An 18,935-nucleotide genomic window follows, 5' to 3' on the forward strand; every position below is an offset into this window, starting at 1 on the left:
ATAATTTCCCATAATCCATCAATACATTAACAAGAGCAGTAATAGAGTCAAAGACAATGTCAACAGTTCGCCGCAAATGGAGTAGGTTATGACGCACATACTCACTAATGTTTGTGTAGTTTGTGTGACAAATGTGTCAACAAGTGTTAAAAGTCTCTGTACACTTTATATTGTTTACATTCAACACTAGAAAAGAAAACTGTCACAGAAAGTTTGAGCAAGGAAATGCAGTTCACGTATGGGCATAACTCATTATGTAACACCTAGAGTCAACTAAATAGTATATTTTCAGTGGCAACAGGTGTATACTGTAATTGATACAGCAAACCTGCTAACTAACCAATTTACAAGGTTTTGTCGAATTTTCTGTTGGAGAATTTAAAAAAGAATATAATATAACAGCGCAAATTTATACTTGCACACATATAAATAATAGATAATGAGTATATTTATTCTTGGGTTTGCTGCTGTGGCAAACACACCGATTAACACACTTAACTACTCATTGAGCTAATGCCACTTTTGTAACAAAAGTAAAATATTGTTTAGCTTAATATATCACTTAACAAAGAATAAGTATAATTTAACATTATGTCACTTCTAAAAAGTGTAAATAAAATTGTCTTTTATTTAAACGTGTAAAAAAGTAATTAGAAATTTAATATTCTGCACGTTTGATTCTACAGGGAAAATAGTTATTTGTGCAACTAGTGAGCAAATTTCTCTCGAGTGAGGCAATTGCACTTTGCACTCGAGTTGCACATTATACTTTTCCTACAGTTACAACAAAACAAGCATATTAGTAAAGAAACGTGACATATTTTTACACAGAAGTGAACTTTTAATATGACATTTAATGATCAACACGATCAACAACAGTACAACAGCTGACCAGCTGATTTACAACCATTGCTGCCAACGTATTTCGCGCGCATACGACCTTGTCTGCATGATACGCGCTCACTATTTCGTGCCTTCACGTTGCAAATCTGGAGTGAGACAAAGTAATTAGAGTGAGACAATGTTAATATTGTCTCCAATGTTAATATTGTCTCACTGATGAGCGAATTGGCCACTTTGCTCTCTCAAATGAATGAGAGAACATGTACATTGTTAGGTAACTGTAGGAAAAATACATAATTACTAAATTATTGCAACAACTATTATAATCAAACCAATAATCAAGACCCATGAGTAAAGTAAGTAGTCTATTACAGTAGGGGCTAAAAATAAATAACTACTGCAGTGGATCAGATTTAAAAGCTTGGCATTATATTTTCCTTTACATACCAGATATAGATAACCAATTGTGCTATAATTTCATTCTGGAATGTAATGCAATATCTTCCTATTTAAAATAAACTCTAGGTTTTCATTGTATTTATTTCAAGTTTTTGGTTGTTTTTAACCGTGTAAAAACGAATAAAAAGTGCAATATGTATATAATGGACGAACTAAAACTTTTCTTCAAATAATAAGAAAAAAAAATTGGCAACCTTGAGCTTTGTCTACTGGCAAAGCTAAGCAGCTGTGGAAATTGTGTTTTGCTTTTTCCTAAAATAAGTCAAATAATATCAACTATCTTAATTTTCTTATAAAGATTATACACATTTTATGACAAACCAAAAACCATTGAACCATGTAATGGTATCTCATCTCACGTGTTTTTATCCTCAAATAACTGTAAACTTATGAAATCGGTTTGTCTTATGATTTACGAACAGATTGGGGATAACAACAAAAGTCAGAACAAGTCAGTAAGGCTACAGGTGGAAGTGCAACACAAATTGATCTATCTTCAAAATACTACACAACACCCTTAAAAACCTATAAACAGTTTACAATCTGTCAATTAATAAACCATTCGCCACAAATCCAATTGCATGTCTGTATCTCTGTACACCAACGAACAATGCGAAAAGCCTGAGAAAGTTCCTGTATTTTTGACGGTCTCAAACTTACTTAGATCTGTTGCACAAAAAGCTTCGGTTGACATGCCGGTACCCGGAGTCCACTCATCATAGATAATTTTTTTGTTTGGTGTACATAAAAAAGTAAGAAAGTCAGAATGTTGACTTTTTATTTTACAACTTTGTCACACATCTGATTGATATATTTAACTTATGTTATTGTCACTGGCTATAAATAGAATACTGTATAATCAGTGGTAATCCGAGCACATGTGAGATAGTTTTCATTTGACGCTAAAGGTACTTTTGGGTGTATACCTTATTAAAAGGACGGTAAAACTACTAATCTGCTATAAACACAACTCAAATATAAATATCACCTTATGACAAGATTCCTTCCTTCCTTTTCGACGGAAAACGGAGGTGATGAAAAACATAAAAGATATCAGAGACACCGACTCACAACAAAGACTGCACTACACGGGTGACAACACAAGACTAGTTACACTTGACAGGTGTAGACTGTAGCGTAACAGCTGATCGTGCTCAACAATACATCAGCTGGTGATCAGCTGTTCTGAGGTAACAATGATGCAACAACTGACGCCAGGGGCCATTCATTAATTTGTGACCTCAAACACTTTCCAGGTCAATTTCTGGGTCAAGTTTTAGTTGGGAACGCGTATACTTTCATACATTTTTTAGTGAAATCTTTCAAACTCCATTTTAATTCAATCTTACGTTAGTGTAATCACATCTTATGAATTGGAAGGAACTAGAATAATATATTCGTAGGTTGTGTCCAGGACTGTCATGTTTACATAATAGATAGTTTGTTTAAGTAATGAATTAATTTTTAATACAATTCGGTTTATTTTTCTGTTAACAACATTGGAGTGTTTACATTCATTGTGTAGTCCAAACCTTGGTCTCCTTGGTTATTCTTTGTTACATAAATTGCCTAATGATGAATGGTATCTGGTTTTAGGATCGATCTTGCTTGGATCGAACCAGCGAACCTTAAGATATGAGAGCGAGCACGATTGAGAAGTCTAAACTCAAGGCTATTATGGTCTAAACTTACAAACTTGGTAAGCACAATATTTTTACTTAGGAAAGATACCTGCTCCAACTCTTCATTTAAAATAGTAATACAGTAATAACAACACAGTAAGTATAGGCTAACAAATCTTTATTCATTACTATTATGTGTAGACATAAACATGCACCAATACCTTGACATCGACAGGGATTTACATAGCAAAAATGTTCCGCGTAGGTCGGACGGACTTTCCACAGCAATAATACATTTATAAATTTCCCTAATAATTCTCAATGATTTCTCAAACGAAAGGAAAATCGTCTCGTAGTTTTTCCCCTTAAGATGTCTTTTGGATCCCTACACAATACCCGTGGTCCAGGACGGAACTACTTGTCAGGAAGTCGTCAGTGCGGCGGAAGAGATGAATAATACATCCAATTAGAACTTCTGGCAACAATTCATTAAACGGGATTCTTCATGTTATTAGCTTCCGCTTTGTCCAGCCGTTCGCGATGTTACGACAGTTGCAGCTCACGAGATGAGTAACAGACCACTTCCAATTGTTGCAAAGCTTAACAGGACGACTCGAGTCAGTTTAATGGGGGGGGGGGGGGGGAGAATAAGTTAAATAAAGTAAAATTTGACTGTTTCCATGTTATTCGTTTTAATACTTTAGACGTAAGGTGTTCAATTATTAACACCTATGCGTACATGTATCGTGAGTTCTACGACTATCCACAGTACTATCCTGATAATTAGACCAATTCGTATATAAACCAAGGCAAAAATGTGGTTCGGATTCCACTATAAACTGTAGGTCCTTTAGTTGCCATTAGCTGTATGGGCTATGAATTAACAGCTGTGTCTAAGGAATGTCGGCCTTAGTCACTTACAAGACTATTAGATCGCGCCACTCATCCTACACTCATCTCCATTCATACTTGGCTTAAAATACCTACTTTGTATCGTCGCCATTTAATAAGAAAGTATTAAAGTATCAGTTAACAATAAGTTAGTAACCTTTCTTTCCACGACGTCATGCAAAACCTCATCTCTGACCTCTGCGACAAGGAGCCTGTCTTCACTCCTACCTTATTCCGTATTTTCAATGCGCTTTGAATAACCTCAAAAACTGTTATCACGGCTGGTTATAAAAGGGACACGTCTTGAAAGCTCTCTTGATAGTCTTCTTCTCCCCTCAAACTCTCCTATTCACGCAATACTTTTAGTACGGATAGTTAAAAATTATTTCTATGAAAACAGGAAGACATCAACATTTACATAGATCTATTGCATCTAGAAAACCCTACGCACCAAAACTAGGACCAAACAATGTCCATGCAACACAGCATTGCCAAGCTCCCACAGCACGTAGGTTTGGCGGTGGGCAGGCACGATGGAGCGGTATAGCGCCAAGTCCTATGATTCACCGATGTTTCCACCGTTGCAGGACCGTGGAGGCCGTTCACGTCCAATTGGATAATGATTCCCACACTCGGCCTTGAAGCTTGTTATCGCTATTGTATCGACCTCATCACTTGATTGTCCACTACGACCTGAGCTGGTCAAGCCACCCACTACTAATTACTCGGTAACTTTGGTAAAGTCAGTTGAGATTCGCCCAGTTTCTGCAATTTTCCGTTATTCATCGTTGCATTTAAATTCTTGGCTAAAGCTACTAGACCAATACATAGTACAGTACATAGTAGTGCCTTCATTGGGCAACTGAATAATCTCTGATATGAAGAAAGAAGTGAAAGATTCAGACAGGCTAATGATAATTTAATCACTTTGTGTCAACACGAACCTATTTTCCTTGTAGGCCACAGAAAAACTAAAAATGCTTGGACTCCTCAATAAGCCCTCCTAGTTCAAGAAACGTACCCTTTTTTACAAAAGTAGACTTGCAGTTTATGGTAAACTCCCCTCCTATACCGAGTCCCAAAATACAATGTTTTCGTGGTTTTCGGGAATTGAACCCGAGCTACCAAAAGATAAATTTCGTACATCAACGAAAAATCCGCATCCTCAACGACCTAATAGGTAACAAAAATTCCCAAATTCTAATTTTACTTATTCAAACGACCCACTTAACAACACCAATTTCAATCTGTAAACAATTTAATTGACAAAGCACAATATACAACCTTTGATGCAACATACAAACATGAGTTAAACCCGGGATTATCAACTGTTATTACTCAGTTCTAACGCTTTCACATCGTCCTACACTCATCTCCCATCTTCATCAAACTACGTCTACAATGTCTTAATCCAGAAACTCAGCGAAGAGAATACAGAAAGAGAGAAATACAATATACAGATGAAACAAAGAAACGTTGCAATCCAACGGACGTGTATCACTTTGCTGGCAGGAAACGGTCCAACACCTAGGTGTAATATCTTATCACACACCACCGCCCTCGCCATGTCGTGGGAATGGTCAGGTTCCCATCCTTCTATTGCGCAATTCAAGGCTAAACTGACGCTTCATCAGCATACAACAGTCAATCAAAATGTCCAATTTGCTAAAATTTGCGACAGGTGTAAGATAAATCGTTTTGCCAAAACACAATGGGTTGACAATTTTGCCTATTAGGTTGCCTATTGACAACTTGCTATTGGGTAAGGTACAATGATTGCTGGCTTGAACATTTTCCTATAAAACTGCTTGTAGGTGGATATGTTTTTAACGATGTACACGATTTTCTTAGTTTGTTAAAGCAGCATGTTAGTATCAGGCCGTTGGCAGAGTAAGACTCTAGTTAGTCTATTTATTCATGCCTCACTATTTATCCTGCAATGGTCAATTTTGGAGTCCACCATTTCAAATGTAAGAACAAATGTGAGCCGCTTTTACACGTGTAAGATGCCTATCAAAAATATTTTACGTAATGTAATAAAAATCAGACAAAAATTTTCAAGTCACTTTTTCGACACACAGGTTGTTTTTAATACAATTTACACATGTTTTGGACATTTTGCACTAGTCACTTGAAGCATAAGACTGACACAAAAATTATACTGTAATTTATAACATTTATTTTTGATCACGTTTTGAACATATATATTAAAATACTATTTGACTGATAAAGGATTCTAAACAGGAGATAAATTGGTCAGAATAGTAACGTTATCATTACTTGTTACTCGAAACAACGTTACTGGCAACTTTCTTCATAATTCCAAACTTAATTCTAATAGAATAATCGGCAACGAGTAGTCATGTCATGATTCATTTAGTCATGAACATACACAGAGTAAGCATTTCAGTGCAAGTAGCACTGCGAAGAAATTCAGCACTTCTAGCAAATATGAGACGCAGTACATATGAATCAGCGACAACAACGCACATTTCATTGTTGTGGTAGACAATGCGCGCTAACCTAAAAACTTAACCCAGCGCAAAGGTAACTCTTAAGCTATACTTAACACTTCTATGTGTGGCAGTTTTGAAGATTAATTGTTAAAACTAAAAATAATAGAATATGCGGGGTTCGTTGTCCAATGGCTCCAAAATAGTTTGTGTTTACAATTAAATGTTTATAAAAGAAATCAATAAATACGAAACTGTAAATTTCAAATTAAAAAAACTTTTGTTGTAAACTAAAATACCCCTGCCACAGCAAACCTGCAGACTAAGCGAATGTTCATTTTCCTGGCTGAATTTCTACTAAAATATTCCCTTAAAATTGTCAGATTTATTTACTATTTAAATACAGTAGCATTGATTTTACTGAGTACTTAGGTTTGCTGCTACAGGGAAGGTATTGAGGTATGTTTTTTTTTGTTGAAATGTTGATAGCTTGGTATGGAATAAAACAAATTTACAAGTTTGATAAAAATATATCTATGGACAAGCAAACTACAACAGCTTATTTATTCTCCATAAGAATAACATGGGAATTTTAAATTTTATTATTTTTTTATTATCTCCGTAACCGTTAGTCATACAACAACGCTGCATTATACAAAATTATTTCTTTTTTTAAGCTCTACAAAATGGTTCTGAAATAAATTGTGAAAACTTGTGTTTTAGGGACAAATATGGGAAAACCCCCCTATAAACCACCGTTCCCATAGTCCGATCACGCTGGTTCGCGAATAGATTATTCCCTATATGGGAAATTTGCTAACAAACTCAATTGCGAGTAAACACATTAATACGTGTGTCTCAAATTTATTATTTTATAATTACTGATTTTGCTATAAACATATCTAGGCTACCAATACTTGTTATTTCTATACTTCTACTACAGTAATACTTCTTCATTTTTTACCTGCGCGATGGCACATAAAACGTTTCTTACACTTCACCGAAATCCCGATGAGTAATATGACTCATATAATGTACTGATAAGTAATTGCCAATTTCCTGCCGTTAGCAACCCATGTAAACAAGTAGATTCTTATCTGGTGGTTTCACGAAAATGGAAACAAAATTATGAAATATACAAAGCCCAATATTAATTTATTTGCCAAGTGGGTTGGGGAACCGCTTGTTTATCCCATAACGAAGTCAAAAATCATTATTTAAATTAATACCAAACAGAAAATCAAACAAATGGAAGGAATTCCAATCACATGTTTTATTTACAGGGTAGGGTAAAATAGAGAAGTCTGTACATTACATATTTTTGGTCGAGTTTTCGACCACTGGACGATCTCTAGTATTTATTGTTACATAGTACAACAATCAATTTCCAAAAAAATAACCTCCCAAACAAATAAAGACTATTTTACAGACCAAAAAATGAGCTATCAAGATTATAGGAGCATTTTTTAACTGTTAACGGTTTAAACTAACATATTAACGGGTTTGTAGCCATTGAAACTTAACATACCAGAGTAAAGACATGTTTCAGTACGAAATGTCTATTGGGTTGATCATGCTATGAGCTTAACTCCTGGTTGAAATGTCAAGAGAAAAACTTGTTGGTTGTTCAATTCTCCTACTAACTCTTACAATTTTAGGTATCTACCATTTATTCACATTCGGAAAGTTGGATTCAGAAATTTATTACATGATTAGCAACCATCCTATTTGAAAAGATAATAAAACTTCGGATATTCACATGCAATAACTTGCTATTCATATCCAATAACATGTTTATATACTAATATTATAAGGTTCTTCACATAAAAAACAGTCTCAGAATCGTTGCATTTCCCTGAGGCGGAATCATCTTCAATACTTAGAGAGGGAAGTAAAAATGTCCGTCGCAGGGGAAATATAAGGCTTTATCTCCCGGCAACTTTATCCATCTCGACAGACGGTCGTGGAAATTAGTGTACAGATATATCACAGAATCCCAGAGTAAATCTTTTAAGTTCTACAGTAAAGATATCAAAATATATAAAAAGTCATGTTATTCATATCTATGGAAATCAAGCATACTGCCTTATGTATTAGTCATCTGTAAGGACCAGCTAAGGGCAATTTTATTCATCATTCAGTTCAGTATGCGTAATGTGAGTTTTGATGCATAGGTACCACTTTTTTCCAATTTGTTCACCAACATATACACTGTATAAAAAAGCACTGTAGCATTTAGACAGGAGAAAAATCCAAAATTTAAATATTCTGAATTCATAAGAGAATCGATATGAGGAGATTGATTAAGGTTTATACCTGGCCTTAAACAGTTAGAATTTAATGAATCAGGGATATGATCAATGAAACTATACTAGAAGACCAAAACTAAGTACTAGAAGAAGATCTATACCACGAAAGAAAATAATAATGTCCCTTCAGCTAGCTCAAACTTAACCGAACACGAAGTGAACAACAAAACAGAATTCCGATTTTAGAACACTATCAGAAAACTGCTTGTGAAATGTTTATACTTTTAGACTTTGCTATTTAGGTGATGGGATGGAACATAAAAAACTAAGAAAGATTACACTATTTATACACGACGCTACAGATTAACTCATTCAAATAATATAGGAGATAAATTAAAAGTCTTGATGTTTAACACTGAAGTAAACACATTTTACTACAAAGAGCGATCGGGTTCTCCATAAAGGCTATGTGTACAAATCCCAAAACTAAACACAGAAATATAACCTTATTAAACAAACTTACGGTATTAAATAATCAGAAAAGTATACTTACTGCATTCTTTGAGCCTTGAATTGTATAATACTGTATGTAAAAAAGTCCAAACCTCCCATTACAGAAAATGCACCAAATAAATGTTATTTACTTTCATCAGTGTACTGTAATAAGATTATCTCATATTCTTGAAAAGACCAAACCAACCCTTTATACGGTAAAGTTAGTACGTAATTTATTTCAACATTCTATTCATTTACACGGGTATCACAGGACAATATAACAATAACGAACCGTGTAATGAGTATTCCTTTGTCAACCTCCACAGCAACAATAACAATAACAATGTGGCAGGAACAACAATAACCCACGACCTCTGTAGGGCGTTACTACATTGTTACAAACATGGTCTAGGCTAGGTTGGGTACACACCTAACTTGGTTTCGAACAGGATGAATTTAAAACTGTTTTACAGTTAAATTTTCGACTGTCTTCTATCTTATGTGTTATCTAGGTTGGTGACAGTCCCCCAAAAGGTTTGGTCTAGTAAGATGGTTTTGGGGTTAGATCGAGTTTAAAGTGAGGGAGTTATCGCAAAACATTACAAGAGAAACATTTTCCCTAAGATTCAAATGTCCCTTACGATTAGTGTTGTTATGGAATTTAATAATTTTAATAAAACAACGAATACACAGAGAATTCACTATCTTGTCATACTAAAACTATTTGTTGCTGGATATTTAAAAAATCGGGAAGAAGTTAATTGTTGGTCCCAAATTATATAGCTTACTTGTTCACACTAAGAACTGAAGAGAGGTGCACTGGAGTTATTTAAGTTAATCAATATAAATTCAATGCATAGTTAATTTGAAAGGGGTTATTTTCTAAACAGAACTCCCTCTAGAGTTTTTAACCGATTGTAATGTTTTTTGTGTAATTTTAAAGCACTCATTTGAAATTTGTGTTAACAGTGTGAGAACATCCAGAATGTACTAAATAAGTGGAATTTAAAAATCAATAAACAAATATTGTTAGAGTTATTTGTTAGAATTAACTCCTTTATTACTTGAGAATTTCTCGATTTCGTGCAACGGATACACTAGTGTAATCACCATAACTATTTCAGCTCGGTTAAAAGGACACCAAAAGCATATTTGAACCCGCGTTCCCAATATGAATGAAAGATGAGTGCAGGATGAGGTTTCTTGTGCAAATTTTAACCGAGAACAGCTATTTAAGCTAACTATTTATCAAGGACCGCTAAAGGTTCAATGATCAAGGATAACTGGGTCCAGTTTAGAACCATCAAAAAGCCATGACGCCAAGTCTGGTGCGTAGTTTAAAATAATAAGTGGTCAGTTTTAGGACTGACCAAGACAAACTGATCAGGCTATAATAACTAATTAACTGATCACTCAATAATTAGGAACAATAAAAATTATAATGTAAGATTTTTCTAAATTATACGCGTTTTAGTAGGTCCTACTTTTATTATATACCCCCCTTCCTCTCATGTAAATACCCAACTTAACCTTGCTAAAAAATGTATTATTCTTTAGGTAAAAAGACTGTCACCAATCTTGTTTTCCCCGTGTCTAAGCTTGTGAAAGTTTATATGAAAAATCGAACACACTTATTATGCTATGTGAAACACTTACCGCAATGGAAAAGTGTTAACAGCACTAGGATTTATAGGAAACATTACGATTGTTTTTCAAATGCGTGAAATATGCGAACCAAACCGTCCCATGACCGATTAGGGCATCTAATCATTCGAGCTAAACGTGAGGTTGTCAAAGCAGCTTTTAATGTCAATCACTTATGGTTTGTAGTCAATAGACCTACTAAAACTACTGTACTGGTAATGCTATTGGTAAACCTCACCTTATGCATGTTTCTACATAAAAACATATATTTATGCAAGTCTACTGTATGTATCGTGCAAAACATTTACAAGTAATTGACGTGCATCTAGTTATAATCTTACTTGATTTATGATAAATCCAACTACAAAGATGAACTTTTCAAGGTCAAAGTAAGTATTTCAAAGAGTATTACGACATGTATTTAAGTTTATTTCCACTGTATGCAGTTTTACTTGTTGTTTAACCTGAAGCCGTTCCGTTTCCGTGTATTCGATTGACACTCAAATAACCTAAGCAGTGATTAACCATTAACCATATTGCAACCATTCACAGCATAAGAAACTCCATTTACTGAGGAAACATTAGCTAACATAACCTCTAAACCTCACAATTATTTACCTCTCCGCCAGGACAACAGTAGCAAGGCCCAGATCCGCAGTAAGGACAATGTACCAACTCGCCTAGGTCCTCTGGAGCGAACAGATCCTCCACGTAGAACACAGAACCCATCACTGACCACTAGGATACCATCCTGCACCGCGGCGCACACTCTACTGGTGTCGGTCTCGGCGATGAGTCATCATGACTCCTCCCTGACAGTGACTCTGACACGACCTTGAGTCACTATCACTAATCGCTATGTTGCGTAGTGATAACCGGCACATCACCTGTGTGAGGTAACTGGTGATAAACATATGTGTCAAACAGTCGTCAGCTGGTATATCCACCGATGTTATTTGGGTTAAACCACGCCATTGGCCTGTATACTTTGCCTGTATAAATGAAGAATTTTTTATTTTTATTTTCAATTGGAGTTTTTTACAAAATTTAACCTGTATGGCCTTAATATGATAGATGTTGTCATAAATGTAAAAAAATAATAATACGACACCCTGTTGGTATTCCTTGTAACTTTTTAATGCTATTCAATATCATAGAACCAACTAGTGTACAGTAGTTGAAACAGCTGACAAAATTCTTTTATTCCTTTTAAATATGATTACTCATAAGGTTAACATGGGAAACTCCAGAGCCACTGGGGCGAAGCCCGAAAGTACTTTTGAGGTATGAATGCTTCTATATGTTAATCGGGAATGTGAGCTATCATCATACCAAATTTCAGCCCAATCCGACCAGTATTTTTCGCTTTTACTTGTCACAAATATACATACATCCAAACTTTCTCATTTATAATATTAGTAGGATTACAAGTCCAACGAATGTCATCTGGGTTCACTATCGGACACAATTGGATTCGAAACAGTCAACTTCAGATTTGAATGCTAACCCATTCCAGAAATGCGCATTTGTCTATGGTTCGTTCCACCAGCACCATTTGCATTTTAAATCCATCTGGAATATCATGTGTTCTATCAAACAAAAATATTACATGGGTCTACTGTAGAAGAGAAATCTCCGTAAACTGTCTAAAAGCTAACATTGTGACGAAGTTTGATTGAAAATGTGAATTTAGTTGCTTAGAGTAAATAAAGCGCACTCTATGGTGTTTATTTACTTTCGTAGGACAAATAATCACCCGCACTTTGCCTGTTTACTCGTCGACAGCGGTACGACCTCGATAATGCTTTATAAACTACCTCTTGTATACTACCGGGTGTTTCAAAATGAATAGCTGGGTTTTAACGCTTTATAACTTTTATACTATTAAACTTACCGCCATAAAATATGCATCAAATGAAAAAGCAGCTCAAAGAGTTTATGCCTTCCAAAGACACATCATTTAACAAAATTGATCCAGCAGAACTGTAGATTTAATTGTACAAAGTTAAAAAGTAATCTCCAACTTTTTTTCACCACTAGAAATTCGGAGGTTGCTTGACGTTTTTGCAAATAACTTTTAAATGGTGAGGAAATCGACCAAAGTGGAAGGTAGTATTCCGAGGTTAGGAATAAAATTTCCTACAATCTACTACTATGCAATTCATGAAAATACTCAATAAATGTAGCCTAAATTTGGCTTAAAATAAAAAAAGTGTGAAATTTAATGTTTGCTATGTTTATTGTCTACATTGAAGACGGGGATTTTCAATTTTTTCATTTTTGAGGCAACTTTTGGTACCTTTCTTGAATATTTTCAAAAAATGCATAATAGTAGATTGTCGGCAATTTTATTCTCTTTCGGAATATTACCTTCCACTTTGGTCGATTTCCTCACCATTTAAAAGTTATTTGCAAAAACGTCAAGCAACCTCCGAATTTCTAGTGGTGAAAAAAAGTTGGAGACATATGATGCGTATTTTTTGGTGGTAAGTTTAATAGTATAAAAGTTATAAAGCGTTAAAACCCACTTCGTTTTGAAACACCCGGTATTATATCAGAAAAGGTAATTGTTAAAGTAGCCATCGCTTAGGGTTTATCCAATCATGTCACATTTGAATTCGTTATAATGTATGTTTAAATTTGTTCAGGAACTAAATCAGTGTCCTTCGACTGTTGGTTTTGGATACAAATTCAATTGTGATGTACATCATAAGCCATGCTTTTCGTGGTTACCCTAATTTCACTGTAGGCTACAGATAGAATAAATTGATATCAAAATAATGATTTTAAGCTAATTTTATCAAGATGGCTTATGAATAAAAACAAAACAATAATCTAAACTAATTTATTGGAGTGCTAAAACTGTCCTCAGATTCAGACTGAACTTACCGATAATTTAGATGGCCGTTTGGCATCCATTACCTTCTTTATTATTTAAAACTGTTAAAACTAACTTCCGATATATCCAGTAACACAAAATATAATAATATAAATTCCTTAGTAATGAAAAGGTATGTAGGTAACCACGTTTGTGTGTATTAGCCTATAGTTTGTAAAATACAAAATTAGGTACGTGTGAAAGGACGATTTTTATAACCATTCATCCATGTCCTTATATTTATTTGTTCCGATAAACATTTGTTTGAGGTATGAGAACACAGAGTGCAGGGAAATTTCGCGTCAAAGGTACGCGGTTGGTACGACTGCCGCCACCGCCAAATGACAACAGCTGATTACCGCAATCACAACAATTACCTCAACCGTTGTACCAACACATTGTTGTAACATAATACTAGCAATGCGTTATTTAAATAACTTTTAACTAACAGAGTCCAAAGAATCATTAAAAAACGCCACCCAACGTTATCAGACCCCAGAATTATTATAATCCAATCAAGTAACAAGTAAAATACAATGCCACTGAAAAGTGGGTTCTAGGAAATAAAAATTTCACAGTAAAATTACCAGGTTATCTTTATTAATTTGTTAATTTACTAATATGTTGTGGTAAAGGGTTACTAACAGTTAATTACCAAACAAATAAATAAAATATACTACATAAAAAAACAAATTGACACCGTTGGTTAGTTATTTATGAAATAGGAGTAAAATGCAAACCCGCTGGGCATAGACGTAGCCGTTTTGCTGCCACTAAAATGCAGGCACTCCCCATACTGGGAGTTAGGTCATTGAATTAAATAACGGCTAAAATCATTGACGTTATTCTACAATATATATTCTTAACAGATAGAGCATTAATATTTTATAGCTATGATCATTTTAATTGATTAAATGTTGTCTATTCTATCCATCGCATTAAACAATTTTGAACCTGTTTAGGTGTTTAGTACGTTCAACGAATTTCGTTGTTTAACATAAAAATGTTATCAGAAACAGCTTACAAATAAACTGTGTCAACTGACCTTTATTGATAACGAAAGTGAACGTGGGCAGAACTCGTTGGGGACATAAACAAATGTCAGGTGGAATTTATTTTCCTACATCAAACAGGATTCAAACCAAATTGAATAAGAAAATCGGGAAATAGAGTTACTGAAATGCATGAAACTAAAGATATGTAGAGATAAGAAGAAAACATTTGAGTTTGGCGAATTAGAGACACATTTCTACTACCCCAGGGCCATATGAATGCAGTTGTGTGGGCTCATGAAAATCGGGTGGAGCCTGACTTTTAGAGATAACGTGCAAAAGCCCGTATGAAAAAGGGATTTTTTATTTTAGAATATACAGCTTATGGATCAGAGGGGATTCAAACTGTTGTATAGAATGCTAAAGCTGCAAATAGCGTTGTTCATTAAATGTATAGATTATACAATACATGGATTTTAAAAGGTATACTGTATTCAAGTCCTTTATGATGGACTAAGGTGGAAACTGATGTTTACGCTGTTTTAGAGGTCTGCCTTCAACTTATCAAACCATATCTTGGATTTAAATTAGTGACTAGTGAGGTGTGAAATTTTTAGGCAAAAACAATTCTTTAATTATATATCACCATTTATTACTAATTGAGATAGGGAAGCAACTCTTATTTCAACCCAAATACGAGTGAAGGATGAGTGTAGAATTGAGTGAGTTGATCTGTATAGTTTTGTTGAAAGCCCATCGATCAAGGATAGCCGGGTCCAGTTTTTCACCATCAAATAATGTTTGCCTTTTCTCAGGATCGAATCGACAACCTTAGAAAGCTATAGCACTATAACCACTCAGATACCCAGCTATACATTGTACTTCACATACAGGATAACCAGAGTTCAGCATGGTGGTCTGTCGTGAGGTCGGTGATGTGTGAGGGGAACATCTGATACTTCCCTTCATCTCCCGCCAGTATCTCACCCTCTCCCGCCTTTATGGCCACCTGCCGCGCTGTGGGAGGACCTGTGCTCCACCGAAGACGCGAAGAAAGATTAAAACTCGTATAAACGCATGTCTAACGGTATTAGAACTAATTGAGTGATTAATTTTTCTGTTGTACAAACATTTTGTGCAGAATATTTGGAGGCTTGAAAGAATGTGATGTAGGTCAAAAATCCCTAAACAAAATTTGGAGGTCAGTGACAGAATCCACTCGTATGACTGTATTGCAGCGATGTCTTGGGGCCGCATCCCGTTTTTGTCCCTTACAATTTATCAGTACAGGTTATTATCGTACCATAGAATATTAATTCGTCTTTGCCGGTTGACGGGATACGTTCCACTCATAGGTGCAAATGCATTTTCATTTAAAGATGTTTGATGTAGCGCTTGCCATCTCTATTTACGAACTCCTACTAATTCTACGGTTACTAAATTTAAATTTAATTGGTAATATTTGTAATATTTACTTACTAAACCGTTTCAGGATGAGGATAATTACCTGCAACAAACAATTAATTTGATTATATTCAAGCATAGAACTTACAACCCAATATGGCGAAACTAAACTAAAAGCGACAAATAAACTGGGAAAGGTGTGGTAAATAATTGATATAGATTATGACGATGATACTAACCCTTGCAAATAGAATTATAAAAACCTTAATCATAGGTAAATGTGTGTTATAAAACAGAATAACGTTAGATCGAGCTTCATTTACAGAATACAGAGTTGGAAGTGAGGGATATTGTTCCCAAACAATTTGAAATTAGATAAGCAAGTTAATAAATCAATCTCAGATAAATTAAATCTTTCAAACGTGACCTTTAACAGCAGAACAGCATTGTGATACCGTGAAGCAATAAAGATTAAAAGCTCAACAAACACATGTTACAGTAGAAAAGCATATCGAAACATACACCCTTTTAACCTTAACAGCATTTTACTGCCTCAACCATCGACTGTACGAGTAGAAACACCGGTAAAAGTAAATCACAAACGATTTATTCACAAGTTATCGAACATGTTGGCCAGTTAATAAAAGGCTTTTTACTGGAGTCGGGAGAATTTTTCAAAGCAATTTTACTCAATTACATGTAACAGATAAAAAAAAACCAAAGGGAATTCCATCAACCAGTATTCGCCATAAAACAGCTGACAATGACTTAGATTTTTTTATTGCTGTATCCGGGAACAACTAGAGCTCAAATTTATGGAAGTATTTGTTATTCATTAGTGTAATAAACTTCTTAAGCCAACAAAATCAAAAAGAAGCGTACAGGGGCGGCTTTACTAGTTAAAAATGAATTTTATCACATTATCGAATTATCTTTGTTTAGTAGCATCACACTTCTACAGTATCAGACTTCCAAAGTCTACCATAAGAGTATGAGGAACTTAAAGGACATACCGATTAGCCAACTAGCTTTCAAAGGCAGGACCATCAAAACTACTTAAATTACACATGGATGTAATGGATGTATGGCGATTTAAATGGTATCTGCATACATCGGCCGGCTAATATCATTGACTATATAACACTACTATATACACTATATACACTAGTGTTATATAGTCAATGCTAATATAATGTTCTTGTGAAAATACAAAAATACCCCCGCCGCAGCAAACCTGCAGACTAAGCGAATTTACATCTACCTGGCTGGAATTCCACTAAACTATTCCCTTAAAATTTACAGATTTATTTCCAATTTCATTATCATTAATTTTAATGAGTACTTAGGTTTGCTACAGGGAAGTAAATAGGCATTTTTGGTAAAATATTGATAGTAGTAATTTCAAAATGTAATTAAAATATGCCCATAGACAAGCAAGCTACAACAGTTTATTTTTCTCCATAATAATAACATGATTTAAATTAACACTTTTTTGGAATTTCTCCGTAACCGTTAGGCACAAAACAATGCTTTAATATTACTAAATTATTTTTTTTTTGAGGTCTACAAAATGGTTCGGAAAGAAATGTTAAATTTTATGTTTTCAGGGAGAAAATGAGAAAACCCCATTTTTACCCCATAAACCCTGTTCCCATAAATCATGTGGTTGACGAACTCGTTCGAATAAAAGTAGGTTTACGCGTTTATACCAAATTTAATCTAAATCGGACCATTTTTGCTTGAGTTATCGTGCTAACAGACACATATCTTACTAATATTATAAATCTGAAAGTTTGTGAGTTTGTGTGTGTGTTTGTTGCTCAATCACGCATAAACTACTGGACGGATTGGGCTGAAATTTGGCATGATGATAGCTCACATTCCCGATTAACATTAAAGCATATTCTTATCTCAAAAACCCGTTCGGGCTCCGCCCCAGTGGCTCTGTAGTTCCCCATGTTAATCTTATGATTTTTCATATTTAAAAGGAATTAATGAATCTTAACAGCTGTTTCAATTAAACAAGTTGGTTCTGTACTATGATGTTCAATAGCATAAAAGTTACAAGGATTACCAACAGGGTGCAGCACTATTATTTTTTTTAAATTTATGACAACAGCTAATTTCTAACCAAAAGGTGAGTGAGCGTAGCGAACGAACTTTAACCTGGAGGCGAGGTAGCGTAGCGAACGAGCTAACCTGAAGGCAAGTGAGCGCAGCGAACGAGCTCCAACCTAAAGGTGAGTGAGCGTAGCGAACGAACTTCAGCCAGGACGTGAATGAGCCATGCGAATACTTATGAAGTTAAACGGGGCAAAGCCCGCGGGTACAGCTAGTATAAATATATGTATACCTACTGTAAACATAGCAGTGAACTACCATTAATAACTAAAAATCCAGTATGCCGGGTGCTATTTTATCATGATCACTGATTCTCTGGTTTATACAATTGCAGCGTATAACTGTAAAGAATCCAGAACAAATAAATATGGAGTGGTGTTTTATAATCAACATTAAATTCAAACAGTCTGAAGCAATTAAACGTACAATAAAATTGAATGACTTTAAAAGTGGCTTTGGTTCAACTTGTTTTGTAAGGTAGCCTATTCAACCGATGAAAGAAAAAACTTTTAATTACACTGCAGTTCCAGCTTTCAAATAAACGATGGAGTTTATTCATTGAAAACGGAAAAGGATTCTTTCTGCAATTATGCTACATACTTGAATGTGGAATGTAAAATCATATAATGGAATTATTCTTGTGCACTGTGTCTCCCAACGAATGTTTAAATGAAATGCAATTTTGCATTATAATTTCTCCTGTACAAAAGTATCTTATGTGAAAGCATTTTGTTCTAAACTAGCTTATTTCAAACACAAGACCTAATTTAATTCTTCAGAGAGTTGAATGGATCTAATGCTTATTTAATCGGATACTTTAGCACATTGGATTTGTAATATTTTCAAATTATAAGTTTGGTTTATTGATGAATACAATTTGTTAA

The 18,935-nt window shown here is 34.7% G+C and overlaps 1 protein-coding gene across 4 annotated transcripts in view; it reads right to left on the bottom strand.

Annotated features, from left to right (window-relative positions):
* LOC129000823 (ral guanine nucleotide dissociation stimulator-like 1) overlaps positions 1 to 18,935 on the bottom strand; it is a 126,147-nt gene that overhangs the window by 32,008 nt on the left and 75,204 nt on the right. Inside the window, exon 1 of one of the 4 annotated variants that reach the window (XM_054427852.1) lies at positions 11,275 to 11,429. The exons of the other annotated variants lie outside the window; for them this stretch is intronic. Within the exon in view, the coding sequence (XP_054283827.1) occupies positions 11,275 to 11,385 (111 nt within the window). The 5' untranslated portion in view covers positions 11,386 to 11,429. Of the gene's footprint in view, positions 1 to 11,274; positions 11,430 to 18,935 lie in introns of those variants that run through there. 4 annotated transcript variants of the gene reach the window in all.

The sequence above is a fragment of the Macrosteles quadrilineatus genome, unplaced genomic scaffold (assembly GCF_028750875.1).
Source record: "Macrosteles quadrilineatus isolate MER2022 unplaced genomic scaffold, UCM_ALF_1.0 Scaffold_8__2_contigs__length_117827958, whole genome shotgun sequence".
Lineage (NCBI taxonomy): Eukaryota > Metazoa > Arthropoda > Insecta > Hemiptera > Cicadellidae > Macrosteles > Macrosteles quadrilineatus.